This window comes from Lupinus angustifolius, chromosome LG17 (assembly GCF_001865875.1).
Source record: "Lupinus angustifolius cultivar Tanjil chromosome LG17, LupAngTanjil_v1.0, whole genome shotgun sequence".
In the NCBI taxonomy this organism is placed as follows: Eukaryota; Viridiplantae; Streptophyta; class Magnoliopsida; order Fabales; family Fabaceae; genus Lupinus; species Lupinus angustifolius.
The window spans coordinates 1,624,869-1,648,298 of record NC_032025.1 but is presented as its reverse complement, the minus strand read 5'-3'; the positions used below and the strand labels follow the sequence as shown (position 1 = coordinate 1,648,298).

At 34.6% G+C, this 23,430-nt stretch overlaps 4 protein-coding genes across 8 annotated transcripts; 2 read left to right on the top strand and 2 right to left on the bottom strand.

The window, feature by feature from the left end:
• On the top strand, nucleotides 3,174–5,050 carry LOC109331365 (monoacylglycerol lipase ABHD6-like). Its single transcript, XM_019565795.1, has 4 exons — nucleotides 3,174–3,955; nucleotides 4,257–4,346; nucleotides 4,470–4,537; nucleotides 4,910–5,050. Exons 1-4 carry the CDS (start codon nucleotides 3,329–3,331, stop codon nucleotides 5,040–5,042), a joined length of 918 nt encoding a protein of 305 aa, XP_019421340.1. The 5' UTR covers nucleotides 3,174–3,328; the 3' UTR covers nucleotides 5,043–5,050.
• On the top strand, nucleotides 8,969–11,229 carry LOC109331363 (zinc-finger homeodomain protein 6-like). Of its 4 annotated transcripts, XM_019565792.1 has the most exons (3): nucleotides 8,969–9,428; nucleotides 9,580–9,888; nucleotides 9,931–11,229. In XM_019565792.1, the coding sequence occupies exon 3, from the start codon at nucleotides 9,931–9,933 to the stop codon at nucleotides 10,951–10,953; it is 1,023 nt and encodes a 340-aa protein (XP_019421337.1). In that variant the 5' UTR covers nucleotides 8,969–9,428; nucleotides 9,580–9,888; the 3' UTR covers nucleotides 10,954–11,229. The 4 variants fall into 4 exon arrangements, with proteins under 4 accessions (XP_019421337.1, XP_019421338.1, XP_019421333.1 ...); XM_019565793.1 differs by having other exon boundaries at nucleotides 9,759–11,229; XM_019565788.1 differs by having other exon boundaries at nucleotides 9,580–11,229.
• LOC109331362 lies at nucleotides 13,290–15,592 on the bottom strand. 2 transcript variants are annotated; one of them, XM_019565786.1, is made up of 3 exons: nucleotides 15,359–15,590; nucleotides 14,576–14,685; nucleotides 13,290–14,464 (listed from the first exon to the last, which is right to left on the bottom strand). In XM_019565786.1, exons 1-3 carry the CDS (start codon nucleotides 15,502–15,504, stop codon nucleotides 13,698–13,700), a joined length of 1,023 nt encoding a protein of 340 aa, XP_019421331.1. In that variant the 5' UTR covers nucleotides 15,505–15,590; the 3' UTR covers nucleotides 13,290–13,697. The 2 variants fall into 2 exon arrangements, with proteins under 2 accessions (XP_019421331.1, XP_019421332.1); XM_019565787.1 differs by having other exon boundaries at nucleotides 13,552–14,464; nucleotides 14,576–14,682; nucleotides 15,359–15,592.
• On the bottom strand, nucleotides 16,303–21,978 carry LOC109331360 (ATPase family AAA domain-containing protein 3-A-like). Its single transcript, XM_019565785.1, has 8 exons — nucleotides 21,594–21,978; nucleotides 21,360–21,455; nucleotides 20,860–20,970; nucleotides 19,479–19,788; nucleotides 18,599–18,689; nucleotides 17,749–18,091; nucleotides 17,351–17,499; nucleotides 16,303–17,213 (listed from the first exon to the last, which is right to left on the bottom strand). Exons 1-8 carry the CDS (start codon nucleotides 21,867–21,869, stop codon nucleotides 16,700–16,702), a joined length of 1,890 nt encoding a protein of 629 aa, XP_019421330.1. The 5' UTR covers nucleotides 21,870–21,978; the 3' UTR covers nucleotides 16,303–16,699.

Sequence of the window (23,430 nt, the reverse complement as noted above, 5' to 3'; positions counted from 1 at the left end):
AAGTCCAGCATTCAGTCTCATACATCTGGCCCTCTCTGTAAGAGTTCTATTCATCCTCTCTGCAACACCATTCTGCTGAGGAGTCTTCTTCACTGAAAAGTGTCTCTGAATGCCATGTTCTTCACAGAATTTCTTAAATTGTGAGTTTTTGTACTCTGTGCCATTATCTGACCTCATGTATTTGATTTTCCTACCAGTCTGGTTCTCTACCTCTGCCTTCCAAACCTTGAACTTGGCAAAGACTTCTGACTTATGCTTCAGAAAATATACCCAGACCTTGCGAGAAAAGTCATCAACGAAAGTAACAAAATACCTAGAACCTCCTAGGGATGGTTCCTGAGTGGGTCCCCATACATCAGTGTGGACATAATCTAGAATGCCTCGAGTCCTGTGTTGGCCAGCCTTGAAACTAACTCGTGTCTGTTTCCCAAGCACACAATACTTGCACAAATCTAGCTTGCATTTGCTAACTCCCCTCAACAGTCCTCTTTTGCATAGTTCTGTCATACCACGCACACTCATGTGTCCCAAACGCATGTGCCATAATTTTGTAGCACCATGGTCTGAATCTACTGAGATCTCTTCAGCCACTCCAGCAACTCCACCTACAACTGTTCTCCCTAACAACTTGTAAGTGTTCCCTGCAGTCCTTTTACCCTTCATCACAGTCAGAGCACCTTTGCATACTCGAAGAATATCACTGTCCCCATCAGCTCTATAGCTAAACCCTTTGGCCTGCAATGTCCCAAAGAAACCAAATTCTTCTTCAAATCTGGTATGTGCCTAACCTCACATAACGTCTTCACTACACCATCATCCATCACAATTCTGAGTTCTCCCATACCAATAATTTCACATGCTTTATTATTTCCAAGATACACGAAACCAAAATTGCATGTCCTGTATGTGGTGAACCATTCTCTATTTGGCCTCATGTGGTGGGAACAACCAATGTCAAGTATCTACTCATCTGTACTATAATTTGATGATACAAATAGTAGATCAACTTCGCTATTGTAACCAGAGTCATCTTTCTGTGCAACATTTGCAGATGTAGATACTCCATCTTTCCCCACCGGCTTGCTAGGACTCCATTCATTGGGACAATCCTTTTTATAATGCCCAGTCTGTTTGCACTTGTAGCACTCTACTGGTGTTCTGCCCCTGGAAGTTGGTCTTTTCCCTTTGGCAGGACCTCCTCTGCCTTGTCTCCTCCCACGCACTTGGCTCCCTTTCACATACAGACCATCACCCTGAGACCCTTCACCTACATTCTGTCTTCTTTGAGTGTGGGACAGAAGTGCAGATGTGATCTCATCCAGTTTGATTGAGTCTTTCCCGTACGTCAATGTTGTCACCAAGTGTTCATAGGAATTTGGCAAAGAACACAGTAATATTATTGCTTTGTCCTCATCATCAACCTTCACATCAAGTTTCTGCAAGTCATTGATCACTTGATTAAAACTGTTGAGATGTTGTTGCAAATCAGCACCTTCCTGCATCTTCAGGCCATAGAGTCTCTGTTTCAAATACAGCTTATTTGTTAGAGACTTGGACATGAACCGCTTCTCTAATGTCTCCCACACCTCTGTTGGTGATGTCAGATCCATAACATGATACATCACCTCATCTGATAGACAGAGCCGTATGGTTCCCGCAGCCTTCTCCTTCAACTCTTCCCAATCCAGTTGATCCATACCCTCTGGTTTATTCTCACGCAGCGCCTTTGATAGACCTTGTTGAACCAGCACATTCTTAACCCTCCTTTGCCACAATCCGAAATTACCAGTTCCATCGAACTTCCCCACCTCGAATTTGGCACCTGGGTTAAGAGCCATCTGATACCAATTGTTGGGAACAAGCGAACAATCAAATAGTAAAGAGTATAGAGACAAGAGAATAACACAAGAGATTTGGTAACGAGGTTCGGCCAATTGTGCCTACGTCCCCGGGAGCGTTGAGCGGCTACCACTATATATTATTAGAGAATAAGGATTAGTGTTTTACTATTCTTCTCCTTGTTACATTAGGTTTACATAACATCAATATATATAGCCCTCTACCCCAACCCATTTACATCAGCCCAAGCCCATAACTTGTATTGCTGTTATCTAGAGATATGAGTCATTGCATAACAGAAATATTACAGACATTTAAACCACACGCAGAAAGCCATTTTGAGTTTATTACCATACACCATTTTAGATAAACATATCTATAATTGACTAATTGTACCTATCTCTCTCTCTATATAAGTTAGAAACATAATATTTATGTATGGTTAATATAAACATTTATACACAATCAGTACATCATTCATCATTTATTTATATTATTTTTTTAAAAATATAATAATATATTAAATTCTTACATTATTAATGCATAGATTAATAGTTGCATGGTCTTGTTCTCCTGTCATATTTACTTCAAATATACATGATAGATATATGAGATGAAGCATATGCTGTAGCAATTAATGAAGCGGGTGATCCTGCTTTTATTAGTTCACCATTTAGATGTTGGATGACAGGTGGGAGATAAGGCAGCAATTCGAATCATAAAGAAGGTTGGTCATCTACCTACAACATCATAAATTATTTAATGGATTAGGATAAATACCAAATTTACATCTTACCACCCATTTTTATTCTTAATGATTGCCCAAAAGAGGTATTTAGCTATATATAATAACCATGAACATGTACATATAATTGCTTTACATTATTTTAACTGTATATAATAACCATGATAAACTCACCAGGGAATCATATGTCCCGAATTTTTCTAATTCACCATTTTAAGTTTATCATATTTTGCGGTATGAATAAAAAAATTCTAAAAACAAAAATAAGAAAAAGTCATATTTTGGTTTGCTTGGAACACATAATTAGTAGTTATGGTTTCAAAGTTGATTTGATGTACTGAGAGATAAGACGTGCAGAACAAAAAAATATCACCATCACCTATGGTGTCATCACTATCTCCCGATTGAATTTAAAGTTATAATTTTATATAACTATATGTCGCTTTTGCATCAATAAAGTATATTTGAAGTCACTCAAATTGAGATTTGATACATAATAACTTAGTTTTTCGTAATCAAAGATATATTTTTTAATTTAATTTCGATTTTAACACTTTGAGTTATTCCTGTCACATCATATGTGGGGGTAAGTAGTAACCATAGAAATCATTTTCCCAATCTCAGTGATGTATAAGTAATTGAAGATGTGGTGTTCAGTGAATGAGAGTTCAACCAAGAACAAAACCAAACCCCCACTCCATTTATTCAACAACCTTTCACGACAGAGCTTAAGGATACGAGAGAATGGTGAACATAGTGAAATCATACTGGTCACTGTTGCACTGGCTTATGAAGGTGGTGGGGGTAACGCCGTGCACGGTGGAGATAGAACCAGGGACAGTAATGAGATTCTGGGTACCTTCAGAAACAGTTTCCAAAAAACCCAAAGTGGTTTCAAAACCAGTGGTGGTTCTCCTGCATGGTTTTTGTGGTGATGGAATCATGAACTGGCAGTTCCAGATTAATGCTTTAACCAAAAAATACGCGGTTTACGTGCCGGACCTACTCTTCTTTGGTGGTTCAATAACCGATAAACCGGACCGATCACCTGGTTTTCAAGCGGAGTGTTTGGCTGTGGGGTTAAGAAAGCTTGGGGTAGAGAAATGCAGTGTGGTTGGGTTCAGCTATGGTGGGATGGTAGCGTTTAAAATGGCGGAGTTGTACCCTGAGCTGGTAGAATCCGTCGCAGTTTCTGGTTCCGTTGTGGCTATGATGGAATCCATAATCATGAATATCGTGAAAGGGCTTGGGTTTTCTTCATGTTCAGAGATGTTAATGCCAACAACAGTGAAAGGAGTAAAGGAACTTCTATCTTTGGGTACTCATAAAAAGATCCAGTTCCCTCATCGTTTCCACAAAGACTTTCTTGAGGTTTGCCACTCAAACTTCGATATATCCTTTCAGTAATGATTTTTTTTTCTTCAAAATTTGTCTGCAACTTTTTTTTATTGAATACATGTTTTTAAGTTATTTTGTTTTATGCTGTTTTTTCTATTGTCACTTTGCACAAGCACAAGACACATGTGTTCGACTTTGTCATTATTTGATACTTAGCCTATGCTTATTAGTTATTACATGTACTTACCAATATATGATTATAGGTGGATTTCAAATGTTAGCTTCTTCAGCTTTTATTTGACCAATAATGTCTTAATTCTTTGAGCAATTACAGATGATGTTTGCGAATAGGAAGGAGAGAGCTGAGTTATTGGAAAGCTTAGTCATTAGCTACAAAGATGTTTATATCCCAAAATTTCAGCAAGTAAACTAATCTACACTATTTGGGTTTTAAACTCTCCACATACCCTCAAAATATTCTATAACGAACACGCTTTCTATTTTTCTATGTTAATCAAATAATTACTCAAGTTTTTTGTGTGTGCAGAGAATTCATCTGCTGTGGGGTGAGAATGATAAAATTTTCAAACTGAAGCTTGCGGAGAACATGAAAGAGTAAGAATCTAAGATGCATAATTAAATAAATGTTTGCTTTTAGTTTAGAGTCTTCTTAAATTCATCTACAAATTCTCTTCATGATTAATAATTTTCTTAAGGCAAATATGTGTTAATTAGGGAATCAAATATAAAAAGTTGTTTTCAAAGTAAATGTATCAAGACATTTAAATGTTTTATTTTCTAATGCAAATTTCAAATATTTTAATGCTTTGACTAATATCTTCCGTAGGATTCTTCTCCTAATACTAAATAATAAAATATTAAATGAAGAAGTATATAAATCCATGGTTTGAAAATAAATAGAAGAAATATTTCATAATCTCATTAAATATAATCAGCAGTAATTAATATCGGTTTTATTTTTGACAGGAAAATAGGAGACAAGGCAACAATTGAAGGCATTAAGAATGCTGGTCATTTAGTTCACCTAGAACGGCCATGTGTTTACAATAGGTGCCTCAAACACTTTCTTTCTTCCATTCACCCAGATACCAATAAATAATCTATTTATTCTATCTCTGATTTGTGCCATTTAAACAAATGCTCTTTCTATTTTCTCAATTTTGTTGTATTGCTTGAATATGGTATGTGTATTTCTCATTGCAACTTTAAATATTGTGGTTGCCTTCTTAAATTTGATATATCGTTGCAAGTTTGCAACAATGACACCATGTACAGTTACGTTGGACGCCTCGGTTTATTATATTTCCATATGTTGTGACTTCGATAGAGTGTCCTTTTCATTATTTCTACATTTCTAGCAGTGGATAAGGGTTACCTTACTATTATTATTAAAATTCATATATGTTCATTGACAAATTGGTATGATGGTAAGTTAGCATGTACCAAAAAAAGAAAATGTACCAAAAAAGTTGGCATTGCGAATATATTTAGGTTGGTATTCAATCCTTCTCTATTGCCTTCACGGATAATAAAAATACTCATCATACTTGTAAGTATCCATAAACACACTCACAATACTATGTAATGGCTAATGATGAATATCATGATATTAGAATACTCACATATTTATAAAATTATTTTTAATATATTATATTTTTTATTTCATTGAGATTATATATAATAAATTTTATTTGCTTCATAAAATTCCCAATCTAAAGAAAGAGGAAATCATATGCAATCCTAGTTGAAAACAAGTATTATCACCCACACTATCTAAACTTTTAAAATGGACCTTTTAAAAAATAAGCTAAACTTTTGAGTGCAGTGGTAATTGCCCAATACAACTTCTCCACTAAATATTTCATAGATTACTTCACTTATTGATTGACCTACCACTAATCCAATAGAGTTAACATAGTTCGTTTTTTTTTGCAAACTAATATTCATTTTCCAAATTTAACACACGTTATTATTATTATATACTTGTAATGGTGAGAATATGAAGGTAAAGGTAATCTTATCCAATGCCCTAACTTGTAGGACGAAGCCCATATCACTTTGGGAGATAACTAACAACATAGCACTGTATCGTATCTCTACCGGGCCTTCAGATATGGTTCTCACATTAAATAGGTTGGGCCTTAGTTGAGTTGCTTCTGCTCAGAGTGGGTTGTTTGTTCTACTCTTTTCTTTTAGCGATATCCATATTCCATGGGAAATTCTTTAGTATATCTAAAAAAAAGTAGATTATAATTATTATCGATTATAATTTGGATCTAGGTATGTTTGGTTTACATTACTGACAAATTATTTTAATTTACCTTTTTCATTTGGGTTTAGTAAAAGACCTTTCTTCGTACATGGTAAATTAAAAAAAAATGAAATTATGTATGGTTGTTCTTTAGTTATTATTATAATTATTAAGGTGAATATTTTTAATGCTTATCATAAAGTATTTGTATTACAAATTTAATATAAATCCCGTCATATTTTTTCAAGCCATTGCCATTTTAGCAGAGCTCCTAGTTAAGCACCTCTTTATCAATTATTCATTCGTCTTTGTTTTTTTTTTTTTGTAATTTTTTTCTTAACACCCAAACATTTACCATTCTATATCCCATTTTAGTCTTTGGAAGGATTTTGAAGTTATTATGACACGGAAAAAACCATTTTAATTGTTTTGATCATAATATATCCTTTTGCTATCACTTTTCCCATAAAATTATTTTCTTAAATAATGTTGTGTTGAGGGCAGTGTTATGAATATAGATGGGAAAAGCTAATAATGGAGTTTCTTTAAGAGTTAGTAACCTACTAGACAATCGATAGAAAAGACATAAGGCATTATCATATTCCATCACACGCTTTGTATTAACCACATAAGAAACATTTAGCCGTATTCAGACAAGAACTAGACGACAAAAAACGACGCAATAAGCCTAAAAGTTTTGTTCTTTTTCTTTCTAATAGTAATGCATGCACTTAAGTCTAATGATACTAAACTGGATAATGATTGTAACTTGTGGTAAAAAAACACTAATAGACATAATTTTATGTTATTTTTTAATAAAAGATAAATATATTTTTTTTAAAAATTCATCCTCATATGAAAATAGTTATAAACTCGTTTTCTTAATATATTATTTGGTTAGGATCTTCAATCTCACAAATTGAGCAATGGAGATGATAATGATAACTTAAGTTGTGACATAAAGTTTCAACAAAGAATCTCAATCATAGTCTATAATAAAGTTTACCAATTACTACTTAAGATATGACGTTATCTTGTGAGACGTTTTCCATTAATGGAGAAGAGTCTGACTCTCATATATGAGTGCCGACACTAAAATGAGTGAAGCCTCTTGATGTAAATATTCACACGTGGTAAAAAAATTCTAACCATTGGCATTTTCATTAGTTTTGGGACAGAGAATTATATATAATATTTTGTAACAATAATAAAAATAAAAGAGAAGATGAAGTCTATTCTAGGGACACTTGGCTTTGGTATGTGCCACGTATAAGATGTTGCATTCTTAATTATTCATTTATAATTTAGAGGAACTTAGATTTGGCTCAATATTTTAATACTAGTTTAGCAATCGGAAATTGTTCCATCCAATAAAGTAATAATTAATAAAGAAAAGAAAGCTGATCAGATAACATATAAAATTGTATTCCAAAATAGAAACTTAGATATGTTCACGATTAAATATTCGGGTCTAAATTAATCATCACCTGTTAGTTCCGAGATATTGATTTGATGGCAATTAAAAATGAAGAAACAGAGAATTTAGTTAATGGCTTGTTTTTTGACAAGCACATGTAAAACAATTCTGAGGATTTAATTAATTTGGTAACATGGCCAGAAATATTTATAATCGTATGATAATGAAAACACCAAACTCACTGCTATTAATGGAGTAGAACTCTGAGAGTTTGACCATCTTTCAAAGTTGACTTTGATTTTGGATAATTTTTTTGCCATAAGACTAAAGCAAGATGTAGAGATAATTTGTTTCTATGAGAAATTTTAAACTTTAATTATACATGTAACAAGATATGAGTGGATGAATCATGAACCCAATGCAGTGAGATTTTGAATTAATGTTTGATCTACATACTTATATGATTCATTCCCCTTGTCATGCTCTAGAAAACATTCACATTTTCAAACTATTAAAATCTAATCCTTATGTAAATGTCATTTTTTTATAAAGTAAAGTCCAGCAATTATATAATTGTGTACAGCTTGAGTCGACAATAAAAAGAATACATATCAAATAAAGCATGGATTCAACGAAGAAAAAGTCAAATGATACAGTTGCTAAGTTAGGCATTCTGCTTTAATAGTGGCTAACCTGACTAGTGTACTAGAGAGTATACAGAAGAGAACAAACACAAATTGATGCGTGAAATATAGATGTAGAAGAAGATGCTAACAAGGGTAGCAAATTACATCAATTGCATTGTGAAAGTAAAAGTCTTTGGTCCAAGGAAAGAGTGGGTTGCAGACATGGCAGTAGCAGGCGCACAAAGTCACCAACACAATTAAAACAAATACGTAACCATCTTCTCCATTAGTGAAGAGACAAGTACTACAAAAAAAAATGAAAAAAATATCTTTTATAGTACATATCAAATAACACTTTTATTATTGAAAAGATAAAGAAAAATAAGTACTTATATCTCCATTAATAGAGAGGATATTGTTCCAAACCGAATAGCCTATAGTAGAGAGAGATTCTGACACATGATAACATGACAAGTGCTATGTAGTGGCCCAGCAGGCATTCACTACTGTTAAAGAAAGAAAACCTTCCTTTATTACTACCATTCTTGTTTTTTAGTGATTATCTTAATTAGTTCTAATAAAACCTACCTTTATGAAGTGTCATTATATTTGAGCTTAACGCTATGATCATAATAGTTTGCATGTCTTAAATTGCTTAATCTAAATACATAAATAAGGTTCAAGGAAGATTCCAATATACCATGCAATAGATACATGTCTCTATCTCCTTTATTAGTGTCTCAATTTGTATGATGGGTTTAGTACACACATTCACAAGAAGAGGGGACTTATTGGGCTAGGGTTTGAGAGAGTGGATGGCTCAGAAGGGCAATAATTAAAAGATGGACCAGGGTTGCAGTATTTGAGAGAGGACCAACATGGCTTTGTCGGTTGTTCTATTGCAGTGTAGTCATCACCACCACTCATTGTGAGTGCAAAACAACTCCACCCCCACCCTTTAGGTCCATGTTCCTTTCCTATATGAATTTTATGCAGCTAGAAGGGTGGTAGGAAACAACACCTTCTAGACCCTCCTCTCACCCACCATAACCAACATGTTTTCCAAATACCCTTCCTCATAAATTAACATCACTTATATGTCTTACCAGGTTTTGTCATGTTTATATCTTCTCTCTACCTTTGTTGGGAAATTACTACCCCTCAATTGTTTAGTCTAATCTAGCTGCTGAGGTGAGTCAATATTTTGTTTAGGCTCTTTTAGTCCCTCTCATTTCAAGTGAATTTAACTTCTACCATTTTTTTACCCTTATTTTTCTCTCTCCCCCTTCACTCAATAAGAAGTTATTTTTTATGAACAAGAAAATATTCTTTCTATTGCTAGGTGCCGCTATATAAACAGTTAAATCAGTTCCTTACGTCTCTGGGAATAGGATTGATTAGGGAAAATTGGTTGATGGGGATTAGCACCTAAAATGTCAATATCAGAATAAGGAAAGAAGAAAAAAAAATAGTGGGTGTGCTAGTAATTATACCTTTTATTGAGCCTGTTCTTTGAATTAGGGTTGAACAGGTTATTGGAAGATCCACAACCATCACTAAAGGAAAAAAAATATCATGAAGATGATGATGGTTTAAAGAAGATTATACCAAGTCATAATTAGGGGTTAGAGGGGGTTGATATTAAACTTAGATCTTGGCTAAATTCATTTAGAAAGAGTGGTTTTGATGCAAAATGAGAGGCCAAGAAGACAAGGAAATAGAGATGCCAACCACTTTAGGTTACAATAGAGATTCTTCATCTTCTTCTTCCAAGTTGTCTTCTCCAACTGCAGGTGAAACAAGTGTTCATCATCAACCTTTTCCTGCTTCTCAAACTCCCACATTAATCTTCAATGATCAACCTCAAACTTCACACCAAGCAACCACTCAACTTCATCAATCTCAGGAACCAAGTACAGATCCAGATCTAAGCTCATTTCCTGTTGTCACAACAAGCATAACAATCACCCCAATTGCCAGCATACCAATCCCACCAAGAACAGCCCCACCACAAACAACTATAACCGCAATCGCAACCACAACCGCATTGATCAGATACCGTGAATGTCTGAGGAACCACGCAGCCAGCATGGGGAGCCATGTGGTAGATGGATGTGGAGAATTCATGCCAAGTGGAGAAGAAGGCACCCCAGAATCACTAAAGTGTGCTGCTTGTGATTGCCACCGCAATTTCCACCGGAAAGAAACTGAAGGGGAACCTCAACAACATGCTTCTAATTATCACAGCTATCACCCTAACAAGCACAACAACACTCACAATATAATACCTTCTCCTCCTCTTCCTCATCATAATCATTCTCATCTCCAGTTTCATACACCATCCTCTTCTATGCATCATAGATTCTCTCATGGGGTTGCCAACCCTACAAGTCTGATTCCGCCAATGATAGCCTTTGGAGGCGGTGGTGGCGGTGCCGCTGAGTCCTCAAGTGAAGATCTCAACATGTTTCAGTCTAATAGAGGAGGAGAGATATTAATGCAGCCGCCATCAATGTCAAAGAAGAGGTTCAGGACAAAGTTCACACAGCAACAAAAGGAAAGGATGATGGAGTTTGCTGAGAAGCTTGGGTGGAAGATCCAGAAACAAGATGAGCAAGAAGTGCAACAATTCTGTTCTCAGGTTGGTGTCAGAAGACAGGTATTCAAGGTTTGGATACACAATAACAAGCAAGCTATGAAGAAACAACAAATGTAAGCTACAACATACTCTCTTCATGTTTCCGAGAGTTGTTGTTCATGATGTTTCAAAACAAATAAGAAAAGAAAAGCAACAGATTTTTATTAACTAGTTTATATGTGCATATTCAAACAGTGGACGAATCTAGCTAGTTAGATACATTAATTGAAATCAGCTATAACTTTTGATTTTGCTCATTTTCTGAGATGTATGCTGTTTAATGTTTAATGAACTTAGATCATCCAATTTCAATTTTTATCCTTCTTTCAAATATGTCATTTTTTCTCATATAAAGATATAGGTAGCAACAACAAAATGTACCAAGATTAATTCTCACCCCTTCCCTTTTGGCATGACTGGGCAATAAAGTGAAAAAAAAGAAAAATAAAAGAAGAGAGATGACGATAACTTTCAGTGGTTGTGAAAGACTTCAATATTACGTTGTTTGTTATAAACTCATTAGGCTAGCTGTAACATATTTCATGCATAATAAGTATATGCTTTGAATACCATTTCTAATTTAAACACGGAAACCTCGGTCTGCTAAATTGCATTGGCAATTAGGACGGTCCTGTCCGCCCAGCCCATGTCCACACAATACCCACCAAAATTAGGGCGAACGTGAGCATACTCATTTTTAAATAGGGTCTTGTCCGCCCTAAATATGGGTAGGGCGGATTTGTGGACCACCATAAATTAAAAAAACAAAAAATGACATAATACTTTAAGATTACATGGATACATAGTCATCAGTAAGATTAAAAGCACAAAACATAACATCTTGTTCTACATAAAAAAAAAAGTTGGTGGTGCTAATCAATTTCTTAAGGGCACTAATTAAATAACCAAGAAACATTTTTTTGGTATTGAAATATTTTTAAAATCATTTTCCAACATAGTTTATATTAATTTTTATCTTTGATTCCGTAAACAATGCCCAAGATTTGGCCTTAGTAGAAAATATACATCCAACAACAAATTTGTCCTCTCATAGGACACCGACACATGAATTAGCAGACAGTACCCTCTCTTTTCTCAAATGATGACAAAGAAACACAAGTTGGGGCCTTAATAAAGGAATTCCACCCTTCAGCATTTTCTTTCTTCTATTATGTTCAACACATAATTTTTCAATGATGTCAGCCACATGGTGAAAGTAAAGTCCTTGTTGTGTGAGAAAGAGAAACCAGCTAGCTATGTGAAATGTGATGAGTTGATCATAAATATTAATGAGCGAAACTAGTAACAAGCTGGATCAGAATTCTAAACTAGAAAGTAAATGTACTATACTATATATGGTCATATATGAGTACTGTACTAGCTTATGTCAAAATGTATATTGATGTTAGACATTTACAGTTGTTGGGATATGAAAGAATAATATGAAAGAATTGGCAACAGTCACAATTTAATTGTGTTCAATGGATGCCCTAGAATGAGTTTATACTCTCCATAGTTTTTTAATAAGCCAAGGATATATTGTATTTCTTGCATAAATTGACATTTTATACTAGTTCCCTCAAAGTCTATGGGTCACTATTCAAGGTTAATTTTCAGCTATAAAACAGGTAAAAAATAATTTAATTAAGTGATATACTTCACTGCTGCTACTTGTACATTCATTGTTCATACTAAAATTACTAACACCCCAAGTACTACTGTGCCTTTGAACAACTGAGCAAGAAAAAGAGGATGACAAGGGTTAAAATTCACGGGGAAATGGAGATGGCAACTTAATAAGATCAAGATTGGAAGGCTCTTGCACAGTGCAAATTATTCATGGGTTTTTATACGAAATGCTAAGATACTGAAAACATAATCAATCATGAAAACTCATCATAATAGTTTGGTGAGAATGTGCCTTTCTCTATATACTTGTATCACAAACATACACGCAGTATGCATATATGTGTTCAAGAATGTATGCCGTATACAAGGATTATTCTTATAATTAATTTGGATGTAACACCTATCAGAATGGTTATATTCATGAACACATGTCCATGCTGTGTAAGTTGACCTTCCTAATTAGTAGTATATACACTTTTTAAGTTTCTAACTTCTGCCACACAGATTAAGAAATCTTTATGTTTTCCTATTACTCATTAATTGCTATTGCTATGTCTATTTTTCAGGCAAAAGTTGCTATCTTAAATTTTAAAAGTTGGTCTCTATCTAATATAAATGACTCCTGAACATGCATATGGTCCACCAAAGTAAGATCACTAAAAAAAAAAACAGAAGAGAATTACAAGAGACGGAATCACCTTTTTTAAACCATGCAACCTTTTAGATGATCATACTCTTTGTGAAAAGAATGATAACAAATCACGCTAGGGATAACAGTAAAGGGCCCCAACAATCATCATCATTTAGTACTTAGTATACTAAACGCACAATGTTATTTATAAATAGTTTGTAGTTAAAAATACATAGTCTATGGTGGGGTGCAAGGTCCACCAACATTATGGGCCAGCACGCTGTGCAAAACTGCAAATCTATAATAATTGGCATCTTGGTAGATCAAGAGAACCAAATTCCTTCTCCATTAGGGAGAAGAGAGTTATGTTCCTATTTTCCTAAGGAAAAATGTCTAAAGTGCTTTTGCATCTCTATCAAAGAAAGGGCATACATAAACACATTACAAGAAGAAAAAACTATATATGATATGATAATTAACTCGAAAAAGAGCTAAACACTAACTGAAAGATAGAGTGGTAAGGTTGTTATAGCTAGCAATAAATGACAAGCTGGCCATACCCTCATAGCTGTTGCTGGTTGTTCCTCATGTTAGCTCCAACTTGACCTGCAGCCTCTGAAGCTCTCTCTTTTGCAGCCTCGTACTTGGCCCTTGCCTCTTCACTCATGGTATTCTTTGCAGACATGTATGCATAACCAACTTCATCTTTAGCTTGGTCAAAAGTTTCTGCTGCTTTATCTCTTCCATATCCCATTGCACCATAGGCCTTATCTCCAGACATATTCATTTGCTCCTTGGCTTCATCATAGTAACTAGAAGCCTTATCTTTTCCATACTCAAATGCTCCTTTAACTTTATGCTTGGTTTCATCATAACCATTACCTGAAGCCATGTCATTGATTTTTCGACCAGCTTCATAATAAGTGTCTCTTGCTTTTTCCTTTGCATATCCCATTGCCTCACCCATTGTGTCCTTGGCATTGTTGAATTTTTCTGATGCCATATCTGAAGCCATGTTCATTTTCTGCTTATCATATCCCATGGATTCAGCCATGTTATCTTTGGCATTGTTAGCCATATTTGAAGCCTTATCTGAAGCCGTGTACATTGTTTGCTTAGCATCTTCATAGGTATCTCCCATTCTATCTCTGGCATGACCCATTGCTTCTCCCATTGAGTCTTTTGCATTTGTAATCTTATCTGTTGGCATTCTAATGATCTCATTATCTCCATCATAAGCTTTATACGCTTTTTCCTTTCCATATTCCATGGCTCCTGAAATGGCTTCCTTAGCATCCGAGGCTTTTTCAGAAGCATAGTTCGAAGCACCTAGATAAACAAATTAATCTCACGAAATTACATTTGTTTAAATCTTAAATTCTTTAGCAGACTTCAAATTAAAGAAATGGGTAAGGAAGAGCTAAAGGACTGAATAAATACCTGATGCTGTAGATTTCAATGTCTCAGTGGCCCTTGAGGCAGCATCTTCAGCTTTATTCTTCATATTTTGAGCAGCTTGTTTTGCATCATCCTCGTCAAAATCCAAACTACTGGTATGATAATTGCAAACTAATGAACATAATGATAACTTTTAAGGGACTCTTATTATGCCCAAAAACTAATAACCCAAATGCTTATAGTTAGTGGATTGGAAAGAATGCTTGCTCCAAATTCGTTGTTTTATCAATATTTAATTTAATAATGTCTGAAAATATAAGTAAAAAATATTTTCATTGTTTGTAATGGTCACGTCTAATGGATAGAAACATAAGAAACATTTCCATCGCCACCTTAGGCTATAGCATTAAAAATTAAAAATAAAAGTAATCATAAAGTGAGAACTTTTTCTTTGTTCCAAAACATCTAAGAAATTCTCCAGAATTCATGCTATAGTCATGTATGTAAATGCATAGGATGGCTGAAATGATACCCAACCAGAAAGGGCATAATGACATGTATTGTATTATGGTGTGTGTGTGTTTTCTGCACAAGCCATTTATTTATTGAAACAAAAGATGGCGTTTAGCACAAAAAAGACATGATCAATACGTGCATTAAAGGAATGCTTTTAGAAATTCTACCCTTACAAAACCGGTTGCTTGTTAATAAGTTATTGAGTGGCACAAAGAGTTGCATTACTGAAATAAATTACTAGATTAGATGCATGAAAAAGAAAAATAAGACTAGAAAATAAATAAACAAAAGAGTGATATGGAACATTACTGGTGAGCCCATTCAGCATAAGACTCGGTCTTGTCTTTGGATTTGACACCCTCAAGAGAATCTTCATCCCAACAAATGCACCTCCCCACACACATTGCCAATAACACAACCACTAACAAAAGCTTTGTGATTCTTCCCATTTTCATATCTCTCTTTCACTTCCTTGCTTTTTCTGTCTTGATGAAAAATATTTCTTACAGGTCAAGATTTTAAATTGTGATGTGAGAATGGAATGGGAGAGAGGGTTGGTGTATTATGTAGGAATGAAGGAGTGTAGAATGAAACTCCACGTGGTGCTTAGGATAAACGTGGCGAAATTCAGAGGGTCATGAGAGAATTCGATGCGCCATAATTTGACACGTGTTGAACAAGCGTTGAATGCTGGGTCTTACCTGCATGACACGCATCACTAATGTCCAATGCCTTCAACGGGTTTTGCTCCACCTTTTTAGAGACCACTGTCTCTCAAGTTTCAGTTTCAACCTTCACAGAGAATTTATCTTTTATGAAAATGAAATTACCTCTTCAAAAATCTTAAATGTTGATTATGTAAGTCAAATAAGATACATCTATATCCAATATATCACATGAAAATGCCTACACCGTGATCATTTTGTTTTGGGAATATTTACACTTGATATAATGCCATGCATTTGCACCTTGTCTTCTTAGGTATAGGATTTGCAGCTTGTATAATTGGTATTCCCTTATTTTATATCACGAGCTTTAGCCAAACAAGTACAAAAATAGTTAAAAAGGAATTGTTATAATTTTTATATAATAATTTATAATGTGGGACATAAAATGTCCAAATAATAATATCCTGGATTATAATTATCGACCGTAATAATTTTTCCTTCAAAACGTTGAAAAGATCTCACAATTCATAGTTACAAACTTACAACGTATAAAGATAAGAAGTGCTACATTGAAGCACACAATAATTATTATTTAACAAACTCATCTTTGTAGAATCATGTAGGAATTCAACAGAAATCAAATTCACAACACTACTACGAAAATTGAAGTTATAACTTTCAGTAAAGTTCATAAATTTAATAACCAAATGAAAGAGAAAAGAAGGTAATGTGACTATGAATTGGTTTCTTGCTCCCGAGACCTGGTTTCTTGCTCCATAGCATGAACACAACAGGTTCAGCTATAAGCCGAAATATCCTCCATTCCCAACATACGCCGAAATATCCTAAAATTTTGGCTTACAAAATACGTCTAGCTGATTTTTTTAATGAATCTGCTTCATCTGGGCCACAAAAATTGGCACGACTCTAACAAAAATAATCATATGAAGAAGAAAACTACCAGAGAAGCTCAAGCAAGTTATTACATTTGGTCAGGTAAGCCACCTTCAGACGCAAGTTTTAATCGTTGATGATGTTCCACCACTTTGTAATCTACAATTTCTTTGAACAACTGGGAATCCAAGATGCAATCTGGGCGGCCATACACAGCAGCTTGGACACTGGCCATGAGTTTGGCGATCTCACGGCCAGAAAATCCCTCTGTTTTCTTGGCAGCTTCTCTGAGAACATCTTCAGATATATCTTTTATGGTAATTTTCTGAGGTTGCTTCTTCAGCAAGAAGCCTCCCTTGGAGCTACTATTGTCATCATGTAGATATTTATCCAAATAGAGCTTCAATAATTTCAGTCGTTCCTCCTCTCCTGGAAGTGGAAATTCAATCGCTTCATCAATTCGATCAGTAATTGCACTATCAAGATCGCCTGGTCTGTTTGTGGCAAGGACAAGTACTATATCTCTAGACTGATCACCGGTCCTGAAGAGTAATGCATTTAAAGCACTGCGTTGAGCTTCACTCATATGGATGCTATTACGCCTGCATCAAATCAATGATAACCATTAAATCATTCATAGCAATATGTAGAGTCCCAATATAATACTTACATTTCTCACACATTAGATAAACAAAACAAATAATATAACTTGCTACTTTACAACAGCTAGAAAACTTACTCGCAAAGGAATGCATCTGCCTCGTCAATAAAAAGCAACAGCCCTTTTCTAGATTTCTTGGCCCAATCGAATATATCATGAATTTTGGTAACGGCTTGTGGGCCAAGAGGTGCAACATCTCCTCCAGTCATCATGGCATAATCCAAACCCTTCACGAACAAAATGAAAGAGTCAACAGTAGTTAAAGACACATTTTCAAACAATTTCTGCAAATAAAATATTGATAATGAAACAATAAATGACATGATAAATTTACGAAAAAATCTACTGGTGGTGTAAGTATAAAAAAGAATTTCAACATCATAACAGTTGTTATTTATTGTTATTAATCCATAAATTTCTCTAAATTGTTGTTAGTAAAAAGAACTTAACAGGACAAATAAAAGCTAACATCATACCGATTTTCTAGCTATCTCCCTTGCAACCATGGTTTTGCCAGTCCCAGGAGGCCCATAAAAAAGCATGTTACGGAATGGTGCTTGATGGGCCTTGGTATTTGATGTTGCTCGTGCAAGATGCTCTATTCTTCTCTTCAATGATGGGTGGAGGACTACACTTCCAAGACCATTTTGATTCCCGGCAGATGTGTCTACACTAGCCGAAGTGCTAAAATTTAAAACTTTATTTTTGGCTTGGGATACGATCCTTGATCCAGGAAACTTTGCCATTGATGATTCCCTGATCAATGATGGCTGCCCCAAAATCCGATTAATGTAGCCCCATGTAACTTTAGCACCTTCTCTGTAAATATAGAAAGTGTAACAAAATAAAATCAAATAACATATACAATAAGTAGCGGACTTCAAAAAAATATGAATTTCAAGAGTCAGGAAATGGATGTACATTTCATTCAGGATAAAAAGTGTTCTAGGAAATTTTGAAAATATTCATGCGTTTGATAAATCAATTATAACAGGAGCTGACCCTATCCCCCACCTGATTCCCGATCAACATTGAAATAGGGTCTAGGAGTTGAATGTCAGAAGCAGCGACAACCACTTCTGTCGTGTAAGAGATAAAACAGGTGTTCTAACTATTCTTTTTGGTACGGAAAACATACATTGAAAAACAAAATAGTGACCATATAAATAAAATGATTGTATATCCTGACAAAACCAGAATAATGTTTGGCAAAAGAAATATAAAAATTTTAAAAAAACTTCTGACAAATGCAAACAGAACTTAACCGCAAAGTAATGATGTTACCATGGTGAAAATCAAATGCATAAAATAAACACTTGTACCCACCTAGTTGTATATACTCCTGCAGCTAATGCAGTAGCTCCTCCAACAGTCATAATCAATTTATCTCTATCTGTCAACAAGACCCTTAAACCGCCTGCATATGGCAGTTAGTTACATAATCTGATATAATTTTCAAAACAAAGATCATTATCTACCAATGAAAATAGTTGATAAAAAATGATGTTACAGCCACAAAGCAGGTTTATGGGGAGCCGGAATGATGATATATGACGATTACATTTTATCTTATGTAAAATGAGCCTAAACAAGCAAAGAAAACCCTGTCATAAAAGAAAGTGACCTGATTACATATGTTAAGATAGAAAACTTGACACTATCCAGGGAAAACGTTTTTAAAAGACTATATTTAAAGCTGTAATTTTTTTTGCAAGTGGATATATGCTCTATTTGATGAAAGCTAAATAATTAGATACAACCATGTATCCTGCTGTGCAAGCAAAACAAAGAACTTCACAAATTAAATTGTAAGCTTGTATGGAAGCAAAATTATATGCTATGAATTAATGTAATTGAAATTTTATAGAAGTCAAAAAGGGTTACCAATTTTGGGAAACAAACAGAAGGTAAGTAATGCACATTAATATCAATTCTCTGTCATGGCATATACAGGACGAATACAGCATACGCAGACATACAAGTAAGGATGTGACCAGCATTATGCAATTTAGTTTTACATATGCAACCTGTCAGTTTAATCTTTTGCATGGATTTTATTTGCATAAAAAAGCATCAATGACAATAACTATTAAGTTAATAACTTTTTTTGCTAATAATGTCTGTTGATGCACACAAGCATTGAGATGAAATTAAATTACCATCAAGAGTTTGATAAGGTAAATGGACTCTCTTATTGGTTACTTACCTTCAATATGACTAAAAGTTGTGTTAATTGCAGCAAGCCATTTATCTCTTTCACCTTGCATTCGCTCGAAAAGCATTCTCCTTTTATGATCCTCAGTCAATTTTGCTTCGTGGGCTCGGGCTTCAGCCTCTGCCATTGCCTTCACTCTAATGGTTTCTCTTTCTATTTCAGCTCTCTCTCTCTCAGTCTGACGCTGCTGAGACTGAACCTGTTCTTCAGTAGCCCGTCTTGCCTGCTCCTTTCTTACAGAAGACTCCTCTTGCAACTTGACCAATTCAACATTATGATGCCTTTGAGCTTCATGGTCCGTCTGCAAGTGGCAATTTATGCATGACTATTTTCTGCAGAATATCTTCATTTTACATAATTTCAAAGATTCAGAAGATTAATTAGCCTTAGGGCTTTGACTATCGAAAGATTCACCAGAAGTTAGACCATAGTCACGAAAATCGCTCTCCTCCAATATGAAATGCGAACTGGTTCACACTTACCAATTCGCGGTATGCAGGCATCTTGGTTCGCGACTAGTTTCGCACATAATGGAGAACCCATAAATTGGTGATAGTCTGATAGACAGTGGCTGAAGAGAAAGAGTAAGGAAGATATTCGTGTTGTTATTGCTAAAGAGGAAATATATGTTGTTGATGGTGAAGAAAACACGTCCCTGTTTTCTTGATGAAGATCGTTGGTGGCGGCTACCCAAGCCCGCAAGGAGTAACACAAAAAACCTAAACACCAACTTTACAGGCTTATTTCAAATTGGCTAATTTATTAAATTTTATCCTAAAAATTAACCTTATGGGCTTATTTCAAATTGACCCATTTACTAAAAAAAATTCTTAATCCACCCATCTACATATAATTATTAAATCATATTATATCATAAATAACTCAAATCAACTATTAAATCATTTCAAAGAAAGTTCGAATAAAATGTTTTAAAATATATTATTAATTATTTATAATTAGTAAATGAATAGTAGTAATATAAGTATAAAGAACGAATCAAATGTATCAACTAAGTATACCCCTGACGTACCAAATATTTGGTGGGGTAGCATACCACTATTACATTCCATTACCGGAGAGAATTGTGTATTATGTTTCTACGAGTTAGACCACTCTATAGAAGTGTAGAACTCACCATAAATCCTATTACTACAAGTTTAGAACATCAGGATCGAAGTAGAATAAATTGCAGGAATAATCAAGCCAATCATTAACTAAGATTATTTCTTTAACTATAACAGTTTAAAAGGAACACAGCTGGGGGGCACATGAAGTGGCACTTTTGTGGGACAGGAGAAAAACATTTGCAAATGGTACTTTAAATGCCAGAACTATCTAAATTCACATATAGTGTTGTTTATTTAGACTTCACCTGCAGTCTTTTCCTTGCCAATTCATCTTCATACCGCTGCACCTGAGCCTGTCTTTGTGCTTGCTCTTGTATTAGGTTACGTTGTTCTTCAGCAATTTTACGCGTCCTATCCTGCAATGAAAATTTCTTTAGACATAACAGAGCAAGATAGAAAATAGAGAAAGTACACACCAGAATGCTTCCAATATATGATAGACCTAAAGAAAAAAAATCATCCACTTTGACAAAGTTAACAATCAAAGAAAACTTCTGCAAGTAGTCTCTGAGTTATTTCACTTAGTTGGTTTCTGTATTAAGAGCCACATGTTATGGGTGACTGCACAAGGTCTTCAATCATAGTGTTATCATGTAGGCTACTTTACTAAAGAATGTTGGCCAAATCACATGAATAATAAAACATTACATTCATATATCCTAGTAAAAATTTATCATTGCATAAACCACGTGGAGTTTTCTCAGCATAGAATTTTTGCAAACATTCTTTACTAGCGATCACTTACAATATCTTGCTGGGCCTGAATAAGTTCATAATGAATTTTCTCAGCATCTATCTCAGCAAGACGAGTTTGCTCCTGCTTTCGCATTACATCAAACACCTGCAAGGCAACACCAAAATATAAGAGCACACTCAACTAACAACATTAAATAGTCACCAAACTATCGAGTATCACAATTTTCAATATCAAACATTTTCAAAGCCAATGTTTATAAACAAAAATGGAAAGATTAATAACCTGTTTGGCATATGGAGAACTATTGATTTTACGGAGAGCTTTGGCAGCTCTTTCCAACGATTCCGGGTCAAAACCCGACTTGTTGGGTTCATCGGACGGAGGAGGGTCCGTCTTATTATCGGAATCCTGGTCCGGCGAGGAAGGGGATTGGGAAGGTGAAGAAGAGAAGAAAGGGATACGGAAGCCGGCGGCGTGGGCAGGGTCAGAGGGGGATGCGACGGAAGCAACGGCGGCGGCAGCCACCGCGACGCATGAGGATAACTTAGCGGAGACCATGGATTAGAATTCGCCTTCAAAACGGATCATCAATGAAGGAAGAAGGCTTCTTTGTTTTGCGTTGCATCAAGTAAAACCCCTTGCTAGGGTTTAAACCAGAAAGTAAAACGACTGTCGTTTTATTACCCAAATAGTAATGGATAAGTGTGGTATTGGGCCTGTTGCACATAGACCATTGTTCCTATTTGATGGAGCTTTTTGTTCCCATCTTTTTTATTTGGTACCACACTTTCTTTGTATTAAAATTTTAAAAGTAGTCATTATTTACTCTTCTTTCCAAAATTACACCTAATTTCCTATTGCACATTCTTTCAAAATATTCCATATTTTTTTGGTAAGTAATATTATATTAATAAAAGGTACCAATAGTACAAGATAGTTTGGTTAATTTCTATCATACATTCACACCCATTCTCCACCCATAATTTCTCAACCTTCAATGCAATTGGACTCAAAATTTTGATGGTGACAACAACAATAATAGGATTCGATTTGTACATGAGCCAAACTTTATAGGGTAGATTGTTTTCTCTCTCTAATATTTAGGGCTCATTATTTAGGTTTAAAAAGTGAATCTTCATAAACACTTTGGTACAATTGTTGATATAAAATTGGAAATCATTTCTTAAATATGATTTACCTGATAAATAATATGTCCTCCTAAAAAATTAAAATGGTGCTTTGTTTATTAACAATGATTTTATAAGTGATACGTGTATAATTTATTTTTAGATTTTACATGAGTATATATGATTATTCCTTTACTAGAGTAAAAAAAATGTTTTTCCTATAAATTAGAAACTCTATCTTGTCCTAGAACTGTTTATTTATTTTATGATTTTTTTTTATAACAAACTGTTTTGAAGGCTACCCTAACCCTAACAAAACAAGCATGTAAAAAGGGTGTTAAAATCATTTCTATAAATAGTGTGATGCTAGGTTTTACTTATTTGTTTTAGACTAGGTTTTTTATTTTATGGTTTACCACAAGTTTTTTTTAAATTAGTAGGTTTACTATAATTCAATCGTTGAACATGATGTTTATATATAGCGCCTAGCTCAGTAGGAATATGTAGTTTTTCGTTAAAAAGCTGGATATTACTCTTGCTGCATGTTCTTGGTGGCAGATGAATCATGTGGGATGGTAATAGGTATTAACAACTTCAAAAGGCTTTATATTGTGAAATTTTCTTAACACCATCCACAGATTTTACATATTCTTGAGATGAACAAAAAAATGTTTTTGGGGTGTAGTTTTCCAACTGGTTTGTTTTGTGATAAATTATATCTATCTATTTATTTATCTATCTCATTTCACATTCTCTTTGGTCATGTAAAAAAATTCGCCCATTTCTAAAAATTAGGAGCAAGATGATGTTCAAAACCTAACAATCAATGGTTTATATATGGCAATCTGCAATCTTACCAAGGATCAGCCTCGTAAACTTTCATAATATTATACAACCTAGAAATGCAATAGTAAATAGTTGTCATTTACGTACATGATTTATTCGACAACACAACCTTGAAATTCATTTAGCACTTATACTTTGCATAAAGA